The sequence below is a fragment of the Delphinapterus leucas genome, chromosome 8 (assembly GCF_059928025.1).
Source record: "Delphinapterus leucas isolate spDelLeu-1000000601 "Yukka" chromosome 8, BTC_Dleu_Yukka2, whole genome shotgun sequence".
Classification (NCBI taxonomy): Eukaryota; Metazoa; Chordata; class Mammalia; order Artiodactyla; family Monodontidae; genus Delphinapterus; species Delphinapterus leucas.
The window spans coordinates 115,075,575-115,096,386 of record NC_143136.1 but is presented as its reverse complement, the minus strand read 5'-3'; the positions used below and the strand labels follow the sequence as shown (position 1 = coordinate 115,096,386).

The 20,812-nt window shown below is 41.1% G+C and overlaps 1 protein-coding gene across 1 annotated transcript; it reads right to left on the bottom strand.

Annotated features, from left to right (window-relative positions):
* Window positions 1-920: 920 nt before the first annotated feature.
* Window positions 921-19,849, bottom strand: LOC149748631 (protein TASOR 2-like). The gene is given in 6 exon segments (XM_089916993.1): window positions 921-5,510; window positions 8,697-9,126; window positions 9,453-9,508; window positions 9,510-10,330; window positions 14,087-14,329; window positions 19,075-19,849. Coding segments are annotated over 6 exon segments (3,774 nt in total). The 5' UTR covers window positions 19,835-19,849; the 3' UTR covers window positions 921-4,046.
* Between the last annotated feature and the right edge of the window lie 963 nt (window positions 19,850-20,812).

The window sequence follows — 20,812 nt, the reverse complement described above, 5'->3', positions numbered from 1 at the left end:
CACATTGTATGCACCTCCCTGGCGTGACAACCCCAGATCACCCCGGTTGAAAACAACTGCTTCCTTTTCATAAGATTATCTAAAATTCCAGCAGGCCTTTCCCCTCTTTTCCTGCAATATTTCACATTGTGAGCCGTTAACGCAGGTGGAGGCACAAGCTGGGTTAGTAGTACGAAGGAAGTACCAGGATGCCTTCATATTCTGCATTCGGCATATTTATGGGAACAACCAACATTTCTGTGCCAGGTCAACGGGGCACAAAGGTGATGAGGGCAGAGTCTCTGCAGAAGCTCAGTCTGGAGGCGCCTGCTCCTCTGTGGCCTGGCTAAGCCTTCAGTTACAGAACGGGCGGCCTCGTGGGTGCTGGAAGGTCCTTCAGGGGAGGAGCACGGCTGGCAGGTGCGCTGTACTTTCCTTTTCCGTAGTAATTTCAGATTAATTCAGTGTACCGAATACAGTTATGGTCCTATTAGATTCTTATCCCTGGGGTAAAGATCAGCTGAGTGGGTCTCTAAGCAAGAGCTAGGGTAAGAATTAAAACTCAGTCATTCTTCCTCCTCCTAAGAACATACCGAGGGGAAAGGAACACTTTCGGTTCTGTAGGGGGAGTTTAAAAGCAGATAAATGGCTTTTGAGGGAAGTTCCTGTGCAGGCTGACATGACCCCCTGGAAGGGCCAACTGGAGAGTTGTGAGGTGTCCTCTTGCTGGAGCCTGCTGCTCGGCACCGCACGAGGGAGGGGAAAGCACCGGGCAGGCCTGCGGGGATGAGGCTTGACAGATGGCGGCCAAAGTGAGGTAAGTGGTAGGATTCTTTTGGAAGCTACTTATTCTGCTAAATGGCCTAAAAAATTTAAAGTGCTGTAAAACATTCTCTTACAAATTTAATATTTGCTATAAAATCATTGCAGAAGCAGTTGAATGATTTTTAGTTGTCTTTATTAAAATGAAACAAATTAGGTACAAAAACCTTTGTTCCAAATAGATACTATGTATCTTACCAATGTTTTTGCTTGGTTTTGAGTTTTAAAGATTGGTGTAGAAATTATTTCTAATATAAACAAATGATTATTTCTTCCTCAGAGGGTTGATTTTTGTAGTACGCTGTTTACAAAAACTGAGTAAGTGAAAATGACAGTTTATAAATTTGTACCATTTAGGAAAAAAATGTTTATGTAGTGTAGCATGAATAACAGCAGATAAAACCATTGAAGATGTTAGTTTTTACACAGGTGGTAAAACCTTTAAAACAGACTCCAACATGCATTACATGTGCATTTCTGACCTTAACGTGCAAAAACAAAGCTACTGGTTAAAATAGACTTATTTTTGCTACAACTGAGCACACTTGTAAAATCCTTATTTTTATCATTAATTTCAATGAATAGCTTTGAAGCTATTCTGCTTAAAATGAGAATAATTTAAAACAATAATATTGAACACTGTAACCCAAAACTAATGGAAAACTACAGTGCTGCTGTGAACAAAGCCAGACAACAAAGTCAGACATTCTGGCAATGTGTAAAACACGAAGAAAAATGTTCCCCCAAGTTGTAGAACACTGAGGTACACAGAACAGTCTTCTCATATAAATCAAAGGTTTTCAAAGAAAAGGGAAAATACTCATTTGTTGTTGGCATCACCGATGTCTAGGTAAGCTGTAGTTAAATCACCCGGACAAATACAAAATTGATAATTCCGTCTTTAAAATAAAATAACCAAGAACTATTCCATAAATAGGATGCTACCTACTGGGGAAAATGGCTATGCATGTAGGCTACATTGTCTTCCGTCCTGGCAGCAGATGGACTGCAGGTGAAAACACTCATAGAATGGAGGTTAGTTATTTCATTAGTGATACTTGAGAAAGTCCCATTTATGCCAAACCAGCAGCGCCCCTAAATAAACAAAACTTTCACAAGAAAATTCCTAAGTCACTTCCTCCATGTGGCCTTCCTCCGATCAACCCCAAAGATCTGTGAGACCTCCTTTATTCTGTATCCCATCATCATCTAAATCCCAAAATTTAATTAAGGATTTTCCAGACTTCTTCTTTAGAATCTTTTCTGAAACAAATGGATTTGTGAGGATCTGGAAGTCATATATAAGCTTTCCTACAGTTATAGACTTTAAATGAAGTTTGGCTTCTATATTATATTGACACCTGTGAATCTGTTGCTTAATATCAATAAAAGCTCCCCAGACTCTCTGAGTGTGATGCTTTTCTTTCCAAAGGCACAGACCTAGGCTTCCTGGTGTCATCCTTCTGTATATAGCTGTGCTCAGGTCAGCGGTGATGGTCAGCAGCCTGCCCGGGGTGAGAGTCTCCCTAAAAGGGACCCCAGAAATTGATCTACCTTTCAAGAGGCTCCATCAGCATCCAGAAACACTGTACCCTATCTCGAAAGGCATCGGTCCTGCTGCTCTGCAAATCAATGTTCTCCAGGCCTCATTTTGGCAGCGTGGGCCCTGGAAGTCTTTCTGTGCTGTACTTCTGTAGCCTTCCTTCTTGTGCACCCGCACTGCAACCTCTGCAACTTCCCCTTACTTGGCGCTGGGATTTCAGGACCTAGGAATTTTCCACGATGTCCTTCTACATGCTTTTCATCGGCAGGCCTGGGCTGGCATGTCACACAAGGCTAGCTCCTTCGGCCAACCCCCTCTGCTTAGTCAGTGGCAGCTCCGCAAATGCTGGAGGGATGACTCAATGCACGGGAGTGTGTCCTAAATACTGCATTTGAAAGTGATAGTTTTCCTGAGCTTCTCATGACAATGACTAACCTCTCTGAATGTTTCTTTATGCCTGTGAATAGCTTATCGAAACGGATTAAGCATCCTTTTATGCATGTTCTTAGTAATACTGGCAATATAGTTCTTTTTGTTTGTTATGGAAATAACCCAAATTGGGAAAGGTAGCTTTAAAACTCCCCCGCTAACCAAAGCATGATCAATTGGGGAAAAAATTTTGAATTCTTTTCTTTTTCTTGTGAGAGGCATGGGAAATAATAGGAAAGGGAAAGTGGGGAGCACCACTCATCAAAAACATATTTTAAGAAATGTGCTGGCTTCTATTTCAGGAAGGTTTACATCAACACTGTTAACAGACAAATGAAGGAAAAGGAAATGTGGATCATTGGTATTGGTACTTTTCAGAAAGGCTGATTGATAATATTTTCTTGTATTTGAGATAATCAAGGACAGAAAGCAATGTCACAGGATGTGAATTACTCCTCGTGACGGTGAGGAAGGTGCCTATTTTCTGTCTGTTGTACAGTATGTCTGGGAAGTCCCTCCCACACTGAGTCCTTGGTCTTTCTTCCTCTGACCCTTTCACATGACTTTGACTCCTTATTGGCAGGGCCTTTTCCTAAGATTCTTTTGCTGATAATCCAGTCATGCTGTTCTCACACAAAGGCGAGTACTAGAAATAGGCATGTCAGGCTATGACACAGCCTTCCTCCTCCTTTGAAGGGGTAATGACCTTATTCAAGATGCTTTTATTAGGTCTCCTCTGCAAGTTACCGGAGAAAAGTCATTGCATTTCATTCACACAACCATGCTGCCACTGCCAGTCTGGGTGGTTCTTCCAAGTCTCGGTCAACCCCCGTTTTACATGGCTGAGGCGAGGTAAGAAGTTGGACAATGAATTGTAATAACCTGGCTGATTTCTTACTTTGATTTAAAAAAAAAACAAAACTAATCATTATTATTTTTTTCTGCCTGTAAAAGTAGTCATTCCGACTGTAGAAAATACAGGGAAAACATAAAGAATAAAATTAAAATCCCACAAAATATCATCGTTATTAAATTTTGGTATTTTTCCTTCTATATCTGAGTTAAGTTATCTTGTCCCACTGGATGGGTGGGACCAACAAAAGAATTTTCTTTTTCTGTTATGGCCAAATCTACTGTTTCAACCTGGGAGGATCTGTCAGTTTTCTCATAGTGTGCATCACAGAGTTTAAAACTACTTGGAAATACAGCCCAAGCTGGCTGTGCTTCTTCACCTGGTACCTGGCAGTCAGGACTAGAAGCTGGTGACACTTCTTTAATTAAAGAACTGAAGGAGGGGAAAAACAAAAACAAAAACAAACAAAAAACAAACAAACAAAAAAAAACAACTGAAGGAGAAGTCTGAACCAACTTGAACTTCCTCTGCAACCTCAAGGGCACAGGTTTCTTTCGAAAGTATGAAAGCCACTGTCTGTAAGTTATCACCTTTTCTCTCACTTTCTCGTGGTTTCATTGACGTGTGATCAGCAGAGTTCACATCAGGCACCTCTTCAGGCTCAATTATTTCTTCCGCTGTCTCCTGAAGCTCTAAGCAGGGTAACGGGGCCTCCTGCTGCTGCTCCATCTCACCAGCGGATGCTTCTTCCCAGGGACTCGTGGGCGGTGATATGGTGAGAGTGAGGTCAAGGTCAGAATCCTCCTCTGATAACTCGAGGCTGACTTCCTCTCTATTCACAGATAGGCTGGTTTGTTTGGTAAATGCAGAATTAAATGTTTCAAAACTCATGTGTTCACTGTTTAGACCACTCTTGTCATTCTGTAGTTCTGAAGAGCCATCCGAAGCATTCCTCACTGATGGGACGCAGTCAAGTGAATCTTTTTCTTCCAAGGGATCAGAAGCTGACGATGAGACTACTTCTTCAAGCTGGGACGACTCTACAGTGTCTTCCGAAGAGATGCTGGAGAGACTCTGGCTCGACAGAAAACATTCTTGAGAGAGCTTCATTTCTTCTCTGGGTAACAAATAACTAGAACTTTTAACTAGTGATAATGCCTCTGTTACAAGGCAATTATCAGACGGCGATGGTGAGCCTGCAGCAGCCTGCCCTTTCTGTAATGAACACATTTCTTTAGCAAGTATCTCTCTACTCACTGAGAAGGCACAAAGGTACTTAGCGCCTTGTTGTCCTGACATTGCCAGAGAGGGAACGTCCCTAAGACCCTGTGTCTTTTCAAATGCGGACACAGGATGTCTAAGGCTTGTAGCAGGTGATACTTGTTTAATCAACTCCACATTAAAGGGTGTAGGTTTATCAGCTCTGTTTACAACTTCTGTCTGTATTGGTGCATAGGCATTTTTTTCAAAACTGAATGTAACTCGTTCCAGATTAATCACTACATACTCCGTATCATCCTCCCCTTCCAAGGATGACTGACATTCTTTGATTATAAGGCTGCTATGCTGGATAAAGCCCTGCAAAGCACCTGTTTTTGTTTGCATTTTTGCATGAAAAACATCAACTTTGCTTTCAAGGGTGCTGTACACAGACTTTTGAAAAATCATTGACGGATTGCTGATCCCATCGTAAGTCCTGGCGAATGTGGACTGTGTGACAGTATCATTATAAGATGTCACCTGTGTGCCATCAAGTGGCTCAAAGGTTTTATCTTCAGCAGGAATAGAAGATCCATTAGTTTGGGTACTTCCAATGCTAGAAAGCACCAGATTAGAGGTCTCTAGTTTATCTGATGACTCTTGTTCGGCTTTCCCCCCAATTATCTGAAATGATAAAAGCAAAAGAAATAAATTAATTTAAAAAATCAGGGGCCAAATAGATCTTTTTTTCAAGCATTTACATATGTGAAGAACAGAACAGACAAAGATCAATTTTAGTTTGCTCTGTTCTTTTGAATCTTCATAGGGTAGAGATCAAGCAAATCCCTCTCTTCTTAGGCTTAAAATACCCCCCAAATAGGAATTTGTTTTATCTAAATACACACACACGAGAACTCCAAAACTTTCTTAGTTGCACAGCCTTGTGTTTTTTTTTTTTTTTTAATGGACTTTTGGGAAGAAAAGTGGCTAGACCACTGGCAATTTAAAGACTTGAAAATGCAGACTGTTTGCTAAATAGCATCACTTAATTCAGAAATGCAGCAGTAGAGGAAAAAGTGCTCAATTAATTTAAATTATTTTTAGTAAGATTAAAAGATAATCTTTAAAGCAAAGAATAACTTATTTTAAACACCAGCTTTCAATTAGACTATAAATGCACTGTCATCTGGAATGTTCCCATGAGGAAACACTAATTATTATCTCTTGTACTCAGAATACACTGATAAGCAGCTTTCCCAAGGTATCAATCTCTATCCTGTTAAATAAAAGTCCCTTACCCCTTAGCTGTCTTCTTAGCTTATAACTGGACATAATCTCTCTCTCATTTTAATACCTCCCTATTCAACAAAGCAGCAGAAAACACAGTGCAGCTTGCATTAATAAACTCAACTAAAAGGACTGATTTAAACAGTACCAGAAAGGATTTAGCATAAACAGTAACAGAAATACCTCTGGACAATTTTGATAACCTCATAAAAAGGCTGTTTCTTTTCTTCTTTTTTTTAAAGGCTGAAGAATGGTCTTGTTCAGAATATGGTAAAGTGGATTGACCATACAGTTGACCTACACCTGTAGCTCTGGAACACTACGGCCACAGATTTCCTGCCAGATTTTGAAGCAGTCGTGTTGTAAGTCAGGACCTGTGTTTCAAATCTCTTGTTAAAAACATTTCTGCCTTAGTCAAAGAAAGACACTGACCTGAGCAATTGGCAGGGAGGAGCTGAGACTTGGTTTTAAGGGGACACGACTGGCCAGATACAAAGCGTAGAAAACTCTTGATGGCACACTCATTCTGAGAACAGTTCTATGACCCTCCCAATCGTACTGTGGCTGATAATGTTGGGCCATAGTCGTGAATCTCACCATGCCTGTGCTCTTAGTGAAATGAAAACTTTGATAATCCTAGTTTGCCCTAGAATAGGGAGTGGTACAGGATTTAAAGGTGTGTGCACCTTTAAAGTATGGGTACAGTATTCAAGAAGATGACGGAAACATATTTCTAAGTATATGCTATAGAAAGTGTTAGGAATCGTTAATTTTAACATTCTACTTTCTACTTAATACTCTTTCATGTTTGCAAGAAAATCATTCCTAATTGGACATTACTAAAGTAAGTTAATATATATTACCACGACCGAAAATACTTTATAAGAAACTAGTGTGTGTATAAATATATATGTAATAATTAAAATCTGCCTGACTAAACATAAATACTTTCTTATTCTAAGGTAGTGATTTTATGTATCTCTTTGAGAATAAGATGAAATTTATGAACCCCATCCTCAGAAAAAGAACGCATACACACGTAACATATATTTTATGTGTACACATATAAACACACACATATGTGCATATATATACATAAATACATCCACAGAATTAGACACTGAGAAACAGCTAGAGTGTCCAGATCTGAGTCTTGGCCGGACAATTTACTATGTGCCTCCAGGCCATTCTGTACTTCTCCATCCTCAGTCTTCTCACCTATAAGATGGGTGGCACGGTCCTTACCTCACCCGGCCGTGTGAGAATTAACTGAGCTAATGCGAGTGAAGGGCTCAGACCAGTCTCTGGCCCACAGCGTTCCGCCAGTCTTCATTCTGATGAAGATGAGCATCTGCAGACACTCACAGACCCTCTGAGGCTCACCCCTGGACCTGCAAATCCCCACGGAAGCCCAGGTACAGAAACTCAATGTTAACACAGGCACTGAAGGTGCCCAAACCCATGTAAAATTATTCTGTAATAAATCTGCTCTGAAAGCTTAAAAAGGCAGGTATTTTGTCAATCCATTTACTTAGAACCTTGATACAACTTTTTAATTTGCTCCAATTAAAATTCGATTATCAGGCTTCTCTGGTGGCGCAGTGGTTAAGAGCCTGCCTGCCGATGCAGGGAATACAGGTTCGTGCCCCAGTACGGGAAGATCCCACATGCCACGGAGCAGCTGGGCCCGTGAGCCGTGGCCGCTGAACCCGCGCATCTGGAGCCTGTGCTCCGCAAAGGAAGAGGCCACAACAGTGAGAGGCCCGCGTACCGCAAAAAAAAAAAAAAAATTCGATTATCCGTCCTATCAGTTGAGAACAGTGAAATGAAACAAAGTGTATTTTTCATATTTACAAACAGTTATCTGCAGACTATGAGAGGTCTGGCATTTTATTTACTGTCTCAGGATTTGTTTTCTGTTTTGGTGGTACGCGGGCCTGTCGCTGTTGTGGCCTCTCCCGTTGCGGAGCACAGGCTCCGGACGCGCAGCCTCAGCGGCCACGGCTCACGGGCCCAGCCGCTCCGCGGCATGTGGGATCTTCCCAGACCGGGGCACGAACCCGTGTCCCCTGCATCGGCAGGCGGACTCTCAACCACTGCGCCACCAGGGAAGCCCTCAGGATTTGTTTTTAAAAATATTCTTTAATATATTCAATTTTAGTTTCCTTTAAGGTTTATCAAAGATTTTTTATATTTATTATTACTGCATTTGATCCATAAACACTATTATAGGTAAACAGAATAAGTATTATTCACCTCTTTTAAAAGATAATAAGCTCAGAGAACAAGTAATTTGCCCCAAATCATACAACTAAAAAGCTACATAATTATGGTTGGCTCCCAGATCATCTGAGGCCTACGATTTTTTTCCTCCTTTTGTTTCTTCAATCAGGATGGTAGATAAGCTCCACCTGCAGACAATCCAGACTTTGTAAACTAAGTTTCTGGCATTCTAATCCTTTACATAGCTAGAGAATCCACTTTCCTAAAAGAAACCAATGCCTTGTTATGAATGTGATTTTACGTACAAAAAATATTTCTTCAAAAATAACACCAGCATTTACAGTATTCAGCTTTACCTACCTCATTATTACAGGAATAGATGAAATTCTGGCTTTCTGGGGTCTCTGGATGACCTGCTGTTGCAAACATTTCTTTCTGTTCATTCTGCACCCAAAGCTCCAAGCCTCTCACAGGCGGTGGTTTCATGAAAGGAAGCAGGGGGTCAGTGATTGGGAAGGACACTTTGGCAGTAGGACCTCTGGGAGCCTCATTAGTCTCCAACAGAGGGTCTACGGAGCACCTTTCCACACCGGAGGACTCTTCAATTTCACTGAATTCAAACGATTCTAACGTGCTATTTATGCACACGTATTTTGCTGGGTTGCTGTGTTCTACTACTTTTCGGGATGATTGTATGACTTTGTTTTGATTGCTATAAAACAGAGCTACCCACATATGAAGTAAAAGCTTCACTTCTTCCATGGTATCTGGTAAATCAGTATTCCAAGGCCTGAGATTTTAAAGAAAGAAGAAACCAAAATCATTGAAAATGACTATTTTAGTTGATTATCTTATAAGTAAGTGCCTTAATTATTAACCTTAGTTTTTGTGTTCATTTTTATTTTAAAAATTACATGAACATGAAACAATGAGTAAAATAAAAATGAAGTTGATATAACAAATAATTACAGTGAATCTGCTTGGTATTATTCCCAAGTTACTGGATCTTACACACTTCCTTCTCCCTCCCCAGGGTTTAGCACAAGTATCCCTTCTCGCTACATTTATCTCAACAGAAAAGTCCATCCACTTTCATCCAGGGTCACTCCCACTCACCCGTGTAGTGCTCTGACTACAGTCTTCTCCAGGGGGTTGTTGCTATACTTACTTGCCGTCTAAGCTGAACACGTAATCTGCTTCCCATACGAAAGTGACCTTAAAGGAGCCGTCACAGCTGAATACGGCACGAGAGCGGCAGAAGTCCTGCAGGCTGGAGGGCAGCACCCCGCTCCTGCGCCTGAGCGCTGGGGCCTCGGAAAGCTGCTGCAGTGGGGAGGTGACCTGCTGATGCCGAAATGGCATCACTTTCCCCACTGGGGTTCCCGCTTCAGGGCCTTTTGTGCCATTCTTGGCAAACGCAGGGCCTGGGGCCCCTCTCTGCTGTAGATGCTTCTTTGAATGTTCTGCAAGGAGCAGGGCATAGGAACGCTCCACAGCAACGACAGAGCTTTGGCTTGCGTCGGAACTTTCTAGGGTTTCCTCGGGCAGTGCTGACTGGGCTTCTGCAGGGGCCTGAATGCCAGCAACCAAGCTTTCTTCCTCCTGGCTGACCGTGGGGTCTGATGTCAGATTACCCTTATCAGAGGAGGGCTTGGATAACGGTCCACCTTTTTGACTTTTAACTCCTCTATGATATTCATGGTCTGATGTACCACGCAAAGAATGTTCTTTAGAAAGCAAAACATCGTTCTGTGGCAATTCAGAGGAGCAGGGCAAGTTTCTGGGCGCAGAGGATGGTGTGGTAGAGGTAGCAGCGCTTAATGCAAGATCAGCCAACATATTTAGGGCCTGGGAGTCACAGTTGACAATGGAGTTTTCAGGTGGGTCTTCTGGAGCCACTGTGATATTTTCTGGTTGAGCTGTACTTATGCTAATAACATCTTCTCGACCATCTGAAATTTCTGATTGAAGCTGTGAAGAAGTTTCTCCTTTGGCTTCAGCATAAAAGAAAAAAAGACACATAACACTTGATTTCCATAGAATTAATTCTTTGTCATATTCCTATGGTTCAGTGAAAATCAACAGTTAAGTCAACATATTCAAGAAAAACCTCTTGATATGTTGCATAAATTGTATGTTAAATTTTTATTACCAGAGTGAGGTCTTGTCCAACTTCCTGATGTATTATAATGTATTTACCAAGGAACAAGTCTTAAGGAATGTGCATATTAATTTAAAAAGAAATCACCCTTCAAAACTGCATGTACTCAGGCTTCCCTGGTGGCGCAGTGGTTAAGAGTCTGCCTGCCGATGCAGGGCATACGGGTTCGTGCCCCGGTCCAGGAAGATCCCACATGCCACGCAGCGGCTGGGCCCGTGAGCCGTGGCCACTGAGCCTGCGCGTCCGGAGCCTGTGCTCCGCAACGGAAGAGGCCACAACAGTGAGAGGCCCGCGTACCGCAAAAAAACAAAAACAAACAAACAAAAAAAACCTGCATGTACTGACCTACACACAAGGCATACTACTCAGCTAAAGAAATATACAAAGAGAAAAAAACAAAAACAAGAAAACAAGACTCCTGCCCTCAGAGAGCTTACAATCTCGTGAGAATCTAAGAATTTCTAAGTTTAAAGTGTATATTATAGAAGGTTAATGTACTTTCTTAGAAATCATTTCCCTTGGCAAGTTATTAGAGGAACCACCTAAGTTCAAAATAGAGATGATTTTTAACCGTACTGATGTTTAATTATAATACGTTACGATACAAATAAAAAATGAGAAAAGTAAGAATATTCAGAATCGCCAATTAATTTCAAGTTTTAAAACTTCAGTTTCTGCATTAAAAACATTTCCTCTCTATTCTATCTGCAAAAAAGCAAATCTCCTCATCTACTGATAATTCTCCTTACAGCAGGTACTCAAATCTACCCACTGGCATTCGGTCAGAAAACTAACATTCTCAGGTGGTTTACTTGCCTTCTCAGGACTTTGATTCAGCCTTTTAAAATGTGATTATCGTGAAGGACAAAGTTCTCAACAATACTGGGCAGTGAGTCCCTGTAGCAGGTGGCTGGATGGACAGAAAAGCCAACTGTGCTCCTCTTTATAATTAGCAGTAGCAGGTCTGAAATAAATTACTAACCTGTCTGCAAAGCCCAATGACAGTACATTTACAGAGAAAACTCTGGCCTATGAGGTCATCAAACAGAATGACAAGAGCGTGTGTATGGTGAGGAGGGTAAAATTAATCAACCACTGCCCAGTTTTTATTTAAAATATCAAAGCCCAACGGGGTGAGGTACGAGAAAGTGGCCCAAAGAGGGCTGTCTCGTGAACCCTCCGGGTGTACTGGAAACACATTCATTTTAGGATCTGATGTGTTTACTGACACTAAGTTCATTCTATCCTTAAATACTATGGTTCTTACACTGAGTATCACTATGAGGAAGGTCGAATCTAGAGAACACTGTATTGAGTCAAGAAAAAGGGTTCATTTTCATATGTGTCATTTCAGGTAAATCATTTAATAACTGACTTGCTAGAGGTTTTCAATTAATTAAAAATACAATACTGATCATCTATCTCTTTTAAGAAATATAGATAAAATGATGCCAAATAAATTATAAAAAATTAAAGAGTTCAGTAAATAAAAACTATATTGAAAACTTTAAAAAGGACAGAAAACCATTAGTTTCAGTAACAAAATGATTGAGCCTTCTTAAACTCTGATATTTCAAGTAAAAGAAATGAAGTGGATTAGCATGGGTGATTAAGAAATAAAAGAAAAAATTAACACATTATTTAAAAGGTGGTAATCTTAAAATTTTAACTTGGAATGTGGCTGCACAATATATACAGACACTTGCAATACAAATCGCCCTATTTCTGAATACCCATTCTGGAAACTTCATTTTCTGGGCTCACTTTTCTGCCAATGCCCAGTTGCACACCTCCTCCCACTAATCGATTAGCCTACAAGTATATAGAAGCCAATTCAGCACAAGGAATTCTAATGACAAGGCTGGGAATACAATGCATTATGTATGTATCTATACTCATCCTGTTTACAAACTAATTGGAAAGACAGGACCAAGACACACCAGATGATTGGAAAATAGTATGAATTAACTCTTTAACGTTCTCAAAAACCCAAAAAAGAAATGGAAAAAAAAGGAGAAATGAGTGCAGATCAGAGCATCAGGAAATGACTCCGGGTGGACTTAGCTGAGCAGAGGGGACTGCACAGGAGTGACAACAGGCGTGGTTCGTGTGGGTGGCACCATGTGCCTGGCAGGGAAGGCACGCATTGGGAAACGGCAGGAGAGAAATGTGCACCCGTGGGTAAGACCACCTCGTAACTGCCTGGGGAGACAAGCAGAGAGGCTGTGTTGGGTATGACTCTCTACAGGCTGTACGGTGATATGACTGAGGAGCTTTCAGAAAAATCTTCAGCCATAAACAACATTAACGAAACTGAGGAAAGGGACTTCCCTGTGGTCCAGTGGTTAAGACTCTGCGCTTCCAATGCAGGCAGTGGGGGTTCGATCCCTGGTCAGGGAACCGAGATCCCACATGCTGCAAGGTGTGGCCGAAAAAATTTTTTTAAACAATGAGGAAAGAAAAAACCAAGCTCATCCATAATACCATCACCCCAACAAGAGTTTCTTTCCCTGAATTCCACTAAATTTGAGGCTTTTAAAAAACCTAAAGGTAGATGAGAGAAAGTAGAATCATGAGATTAGACAGAAAACTGATGGAAATACAGAGATATGAGGAAATGAAGGTTTTTCTAAACAAAACACACCACCACACATACAACACAGTAGGACTCAATACCGAAGATACTGTAAAATGTATAGATTTTGCAGCTTGGTGGAGCTGCACTCTACTCAGAGAGACGGGTGTGAAGAGGGACATGGAGCTGGGAGAAAAGTGAGGTCCGCGGTGATGAGGGAACGTGCCAGCAACGAGGAGGTTCCAGCAGGTGGAACACGGAACCAGCAGTCAGCTGCTGGCTCACAGAAGGAGACTTGGTTATTCACTTCCGCACAAGTAGAAGTAGAAAAGTAAAACTGCTTTTAAAATTAATTTAATGCCTTTTGAAACCAAATACAGGGGCTTCCCTGGTGGCGCAGTGGTTGAGAGTCCGCCTGCCGATGCAGGGGACACGGGTTCGTGCCCCGGTCCGGGAAGATCCCACATGCCGCGGAGCGGCTGGGCCCGTGAGCCACGGCTGCTGAGCCTGCGCGTCTGGAGCCTGTGCTCCGCAACGGGAGAGGCCACAGCAGTGAGAGGCCCACGTACCGAAAAAAAACAAGAAAAAATACAAGTGAAATACAGGATTCGAGATTACTGACTGCTTTGAACCATGTCTTTACAGTTCCCTCTGGACAAACTTATAATATCTTCTATAACTGATTATGGTCCAGAAAAATACTGCCAGATGCTACTTGCTTGTGAATTTAGTCCTTAAAAAAGGCCATTTATACTTTAACTCTGCTAAACAGTTCATGTTCAGGCTTTCTGCAGAATGAAAAGTAGGGTCTATTTAGTGAAGGTATGAATCTTGGCACTTTCTTACTTATTCACAATGGGAAACCAAGTTACTTGTCCTGTCAGTGTCTGAACTAAAGAAGACCACAAGAACGTGACAGATTTCAACTGATCTTATACTGTTTCAATATACTACTTTATAATCTCGATTAGTCTGTATTACGGTGCTGAAATTTACAGGAAGAGGACTTCTTACCAGGTTGTGGCTGCTTTCTGATTCTGGGATTCTGATTGCCTTTTACTATATTTTCCCTCTGTTTTTGTGGAGAATTCTTCACAGGTGGCTCAGCCCTTGGAACAGTTTTGACTGGAGATGTCTCTCGTTTCCTTGCCCTTTTAGCATTCGTTGACCCTGGAACAGCTTTAGAAATAGGAGCTTCTTGGTTTTTCCAATCCAATTTGGTTGTCTGTACAAACTGTGCAGTCAGCACTTCAGCACCTTATGCAGAAAAGACACCGTTTTCTAAGGGGTAGGGGGCGCACATATTTATCAGCATAGCTTTCCTTTGATTTGTTTTGGGGGGGAAACTTTAATAATGGGGAATAAAATATAAAATTGGGGGTATTTCATTAAAAGATTTTTGAACTTGCTAAGTGTTGGTCTATATCCCTAATTAGGATTAGGAGAAAAATATCAGAGTAATAACTTTATAGAAACAAGGCATGACTTAATTTTTAAAAAAGATTCCATAATCTTTGCTGACTGATGTGGCAGGTAAGGCTGAACATGCTAGTTCACAGCACAGGGTGACGGATAATTCAATTTACACAAAAGCGACACAGCTCCCATAAAGCCATATGGTTAAAACCATGATCACACTGTAGAGAAGAGACTGTAGGTTCACAAAGAGCCATCTTACATATTTTCCTTCACTACACCTAAATATCAAAGCTTTAACACTGCCTGAAAAATCATCTCTTAAGAGAAGACAGAGGAAGGTACATTGAAGAAAGTCCTCTTCTGATTTAACTTCCTATAAATCTATTATAATTGCTCATTTCTCTTACAAAATGCTCAGCTTTACTTCTCGCAGGGAAGGAAGGAAAGAACTAAAGGTGGGGGCACATGAGGAGAAAAAACTATTAACAACCTGCTTGTATCACACGCAGAAAGTGTTTCAATCCTTTAAGAGTTTAAAAAAAATGTTAATAAATGTTCCCTGTGAAAACGTTTTCCCCATTGACGATATAAAATAATCACACGTGTGAATGTTTGCAAATATTTTAAAATCACGTTATATGGAAAATACTATTTCTAATTGATTGAGAACAGAAAACATATTAAACAGTTTCAGAATGTGATGGTTATTAGTGAAATGTAGAAAAGAGACCAGTTTCATTTTATTCTTTTGAAGGTTAGAAAAATAAACGGTTTTTTAAAAAAGCTTTTAGACTCTCTTAATGTTGTACATTTCCCTGGGTCTAATTATTTTCTTCCCTACTAAACTATCAAAGGCAATAAAGCAGCAGTTTTGTTTTTAGAGTAAGACTTCTGATTTTATACTGGTTACAATTTCTAAAATTTTTAGCATAAAAAAAGGCAAAATATAAGTCAAGCAGGAAAACTGTTAAGACTAAATTAAGAAGAGAAAGAAAATAAGATGAGATGATCAAGACTAGGGGAAGCGTAACATCTGCACGGGCGGGAGGGGAACATCTCTCACAACCTAGGTCCTGCGAGGAAAAGGAGAAACACGAAACAGGTGACCCTGCACGGACTGCCCTGCTTATTTGCATCACTCAGTGACATGTTTCTCAAGCTGCATGCAATAACCCATGGGTGTATTATAAAATAAACTTAATGGGCTGCAACCAGAATTCTTTGTTAAATGAAACAGAAGATATCAGATTGTATTACACATAGTTAGGGTAAATGCTTCCTGAAATTTCTGTTTCAGTAATGTATGAATTTGTGTGTACTGGACTACAATATACAATGTATTTCTTTTCTATTTTTTTTTGAGCTTTTGTGGTATTATATTTAGTCATCTTGGCTGGTTTAATCACATCGTTGTTGTTGTTCATTTTTTGGCCACACTCTGTGGCATGTTGTGTCTTAGTTCCCTGACCAGGGATCAAACCCGTGCCCTGTGCACTGGAAGTGTGGAGTTGTAACCACTGTACTGCCAGGGACATCCCTAAAACATATTTCTTATAGTGGATGAAATTAGCACACTTGAGAAACAGTGACAACATATATGTTGAATTATAGGTAATTTATTTAATACCTTTAAAATGGTTCATATAGAGAGAAACCCAATATGGTTGGCCTGGAATTTGTGAGGAAATGTAGAGTGTGAGTTGCTGCTTCATACTGCCGTTCTTTCTACCACCCTCCTAAACACACACACACACACACACACACACAATTTCTCAAACTATAATTGGCCAGAAATAACTACTTGTTAAACCACAGGGTAAAATCTTAATTATCTAGGATCCTGGGGATCCACACACCTCCAGTGTTTCTTCTTTAGGCATCAGAATTTTAAAATTCAAAATACTATAGATAGGGTTGGCAAATTTTTTCTGTGAAGGGCCAGACCTCAGTCACAGCCGCCCACCTGTGCCAGCACAGTGAAGTACAGAGACAACAGGTAATGCCTGAGGGACCCTTTGGCCCAAGTCTGCTCACCTCTTCGCTAAGGGGTCATAGAGCATAAGTTCCCTAGTTTTAAACAAAATACACCACACATAATCTGAGATGACTCTAAGCCAAAATTGTGTTATTTGTCGTGCTCTGTTCACTGAAGTGCATTTGACTAACATTAAATGGCTCTGGACGCTGATTCTCCCTCAGTTTTCAGGGGGCAACAAAACCACTTGAGGAACTGTTTCAATATATATGTCTCGAGGCCACTGGACCTTGTTTCAGTAGGTCTGTAGTAGGATCCAGACGACCACTTTTAAAACACACAAAGGATTAGAAATTCTGCCCCAGGATGCTCTAGTTCTGGGAGAGTCCAGGCACTTCCCCCCCTCTTTAAACACGTTCAGGCTATCACTTATCAGTTTTTGCCATCTGTTCTTAGTGTGCCTGATTTTAGCAGATCCTCTTCTTCCACTCGAATTTGTCCGAGGACAGTTCAGAAACTGAATGACCTTATTTCTTAGACAGGTAAGTAAATAACTGAGTGATGATTTGAGCAGTTTTACAAGTGAAATACAAGCTTTTGGTGGGTGGGCTTTTGTCCTATTTCTTGATTTTCATGTTATCTAGATTAGCGCTTCTCCAACTTTAGCATGCACACAGATCACCTGGAGAGAGCTAACGGACACTGTCAAGCTACAGTCCAGGATGGTCACACAGGAACAGGGTTAACACACAACAGTTATTACTAATTGCTCAGCTGAAAATCCATACAGACCATGCTTACCGTTTTCTCTTTTCTGACGGAACTTGAGAGTTGTGCGAGAGTCTGGACGCTTCTTTGCTCCACCACGAGTTCTTCTGGGAAAGGGACGGCACAACTTCACCCTTTTACTCTGTACCACGGGCAGCGTGCCTGCTTTTCTCTTACGCTGAACTCTCAGATTTGATGCGGGACTTAATGGGACCAGAGTTCCCTGCCTTGTTTTAAACATCTCTTCAGAATTCTTTTGTGTTTCTGTTTCTTGTCTTACTTGTGCCGCTGAGTTGTGAAATTCAGCACCTGGAGTCATAACTAAAGAAAATCCAGCATCACAAATTCCATCTGAAATACCTTATTTCTTGGACAGGTAAGTAAATAACTGAGTGATGATCTGAGCAGTTTTACAAGTGAAATACAAGCTTTTGGTGGGTGGGCTTTTGTCCTATTTCTTGATTTTCATGTTATCTAGATTAGCGCTTCTCCAACTTTAGCATGCACACAGATCACCTGGAGAGAGCTAACGGACACTGTCAAGCTACAGTCCAGGATGGTCACACAGGAACAGGGTTAACACACAACAGTTATTACTAATTGCTCATCTGAAAATCCATACAGACCATGCTTACCGTTTTCTCTTTTCTGACGGAACTTGAGAGTTGTGCGAGAGTCTGGACGCTTCTTTGCTCCACCACGAATTCTTCTGGGAAAGGGACGGCACAACTTCACCCTTTTACTCTGTACCACGGGCAGCGTGCCTGCTTTTCTCTTACGCTGAACTCTCAGATTTGATGCGGGACTTAATGGGACCAGAGCTCCCTGCCTTGCTTTAAACATCTCTTCAGAATTCTTTTGTGTTTCTGTTTCTTTTCTTACTTCTGCCGCTGAGTTGTGAAATTCAGCACCTGGAGTCATAACTAAAGAAAATCCAGCATCACAAATTCCATCTGAAATACCTTATTTCTTGGACAGGTAAGTAAATAACTGAGTGATGATCTGAGCAGTTTTACAAGTGAAATACAAGCTTTTGGTGGGTGGGCTTTTGTCCTATTTCTTGATTTTCATGTTATCTAGATTAGCGCTTCTCCAACTTTAGCATGCACACAGATCACCTGGAGAGAGCTAACGGACACTGTCAAGCTACAGTCCAGGATGGTCACACAGGAACAGGGTTGACACACAACAGTTATTACTACTTGCTCATCTGAAAATCCATACAGACCATGCTTACCGTTTTCTCTTTTCTGACGGAACTTGAGAGTTGTGCGAGAGTCTGGACGCTTCTTTGCTCCACCACGAGTTCTTCTGGGAAAGGGACGGCACAACTTCACCCTTTTACTCTGTACCACGGGCAGCGTGCCTGCTTTTCTCTTACGCTGAACTCTCAGATTTGATGCCGGACTTAATGGGACCAGAGCTCCCTGCCTTGCTTTAAACATCTCTTCAGAATTCTTTTGTGTTTCTGTTTCTTTTCTTACTTCTGCCGCTGAGTCGTGAAATTCAGCACCTGGAGTCATAACTAAAGAAAATCCAGCATCAATAAATTCCATCTGAAATACCGTACTTCTTAGACAGGTAAGTAAATAACTGAGTGATGATTTGAGCAGCTTTACAAGTGAAATACAAGCTTTTGGTGGGTGGGCTTTTGTCCTATTTCTTGATTTTCATGTTATCTAGATTAGCGCTTCTCCAACTTTAGCATGCACACAGATCACCTGGAGAGAGCTAACGGACACTGTCAAGCTACAGTCCAGGATGGTCACACAGGAACAGGGTTAACACACAACAGTTATTACTAATTGCTCATCTGAAAATCCATACAGACCATGCTTACCCTTTTCTCTTTTCTGACGGAACTTGAGAGTTGTGCGAGAGTCTGGACGCTTCTTTGCTCCACCAGGAGTTCTTCTGGGAAAGGGATGGCACAACTTCACCCTTTTACTCTGTACCACGGGCAGCGTGCCTGCTTTTCTCTTACGCTGAACTCTCAGATTTGATGCGGGACTTAATGGGACCAGAGCTCCCTGCCTTGCTTTAAACATCTCTTCAGAACTCTTTTGTGTTTCTGTTTCTTTTCTTACTTCTGCCGCTGAGTCGTGAAATTCAGCATTTGGAGTCATAACTAAAGAAAATCCAGCGTCACAAATTCCATCTGAAATACATGGAGACTGAGGACAGCCTGCCAATAAGTCTAGTGCAGTAGATACTTCCAAAATGTACCCATTAGGATTTGAAGAATAAGATCTCAACTGAGTTAAAGACTGTAAAGGGCACTTTTCAGCTGGAGGAGTCAAGTCAAAACCACTGGACACTTTGCCAAAGAATGCAGTCTCTTTAATTCCATCCTGAGAAGCAGCAGTCAATGAAGGACTTTTGTCCACCTTGTACAGTTCTTGGAGATTATGCTTTACTAATGTGTTTGGACAGATTCCTTTTTCAGAAAATGATTTCTTTGCTTCCAGCAGGGCACAATTAAGGGCAGGTAAAATAGGTACCACCTTCAATGAGATGTCATCTTCAACTTTCAAGTCTTTCAGCCCTAAAATATATACACATGTATTAAAAACCCAAAGTTCTTGTTTTTTCAAAAACATGCAGGAAAAAACGCTTTAGATTACAAAATTACAGGATGGTTAAATATGATACAGTGTTTCAAATGGTAATCTAAATAGCAATTAATAGAAGACTTATGGATGCACTTAATGAACATATATTATCTCCATATATATGAAAACACGCACACACAGAACCAAAAAAGAGTCACTCAGATGGGATCACCAGGTGAGAATGAAGAAGGCAGGCCCGCCTGCAGCTCCATCTCATCTGACCAGGAGCCCAGCGTGGGCTCAATGCACCGGCATTTAGAGTTGGCAGAATTACTTTTCTATTCTCATCTTCTGCTTTTAAAATGTATCTAATCTGTACCTTATATGACCTACTTCAAATTCTCTTAAGAAGGTAGTCACAGGTGCAAACTTTCAGTTATAGGATAAATAAGTACTAAAGATGTAATGTACAACATAATAAAAAATAATTAACACTGCTGACGTTACATATGAAAGTTAAGAAAGTAAATACTGGGACTTCCCTGGTGGCGCAGTGGTTGAGAATCCACCTGCCTTTGCAGGGTACACGGGTTCGAGCTCTGGTCTGGGAAGATCCCACATGCCATGGAGCAACAAAGCCCGTGCACCACAACTACTGAGCCTGCGCTCTAGAGACTGCGAGCCACAACTACTGAGCTTGCATGCCACAACTACCGAAGCCCGCGTGCCTAGAGCCAGTGCTCTGCAACAATAGAAGCTACCACAATGAGAAGCACGTGCACTGCAATGAAGAGTAGCCCCCGCTAGCCGCAACTAGAGAAAGCCTGCAGCAACGAGGACCCAACGCAGCCAAAGAAGGAAAAAGAAGGGAAATACTAATAGTTCTCATCACAAGGGAAAAAATGTTTTTTCTATTTTCTTTAATTTTGTATCTATATGATATGATGGATGTTCACTAGAATTACTGTGGTAGTTGTTTCATAATGTATGTAAGTCAAATCTTTATGCTGGTAAACCCTAAACTTA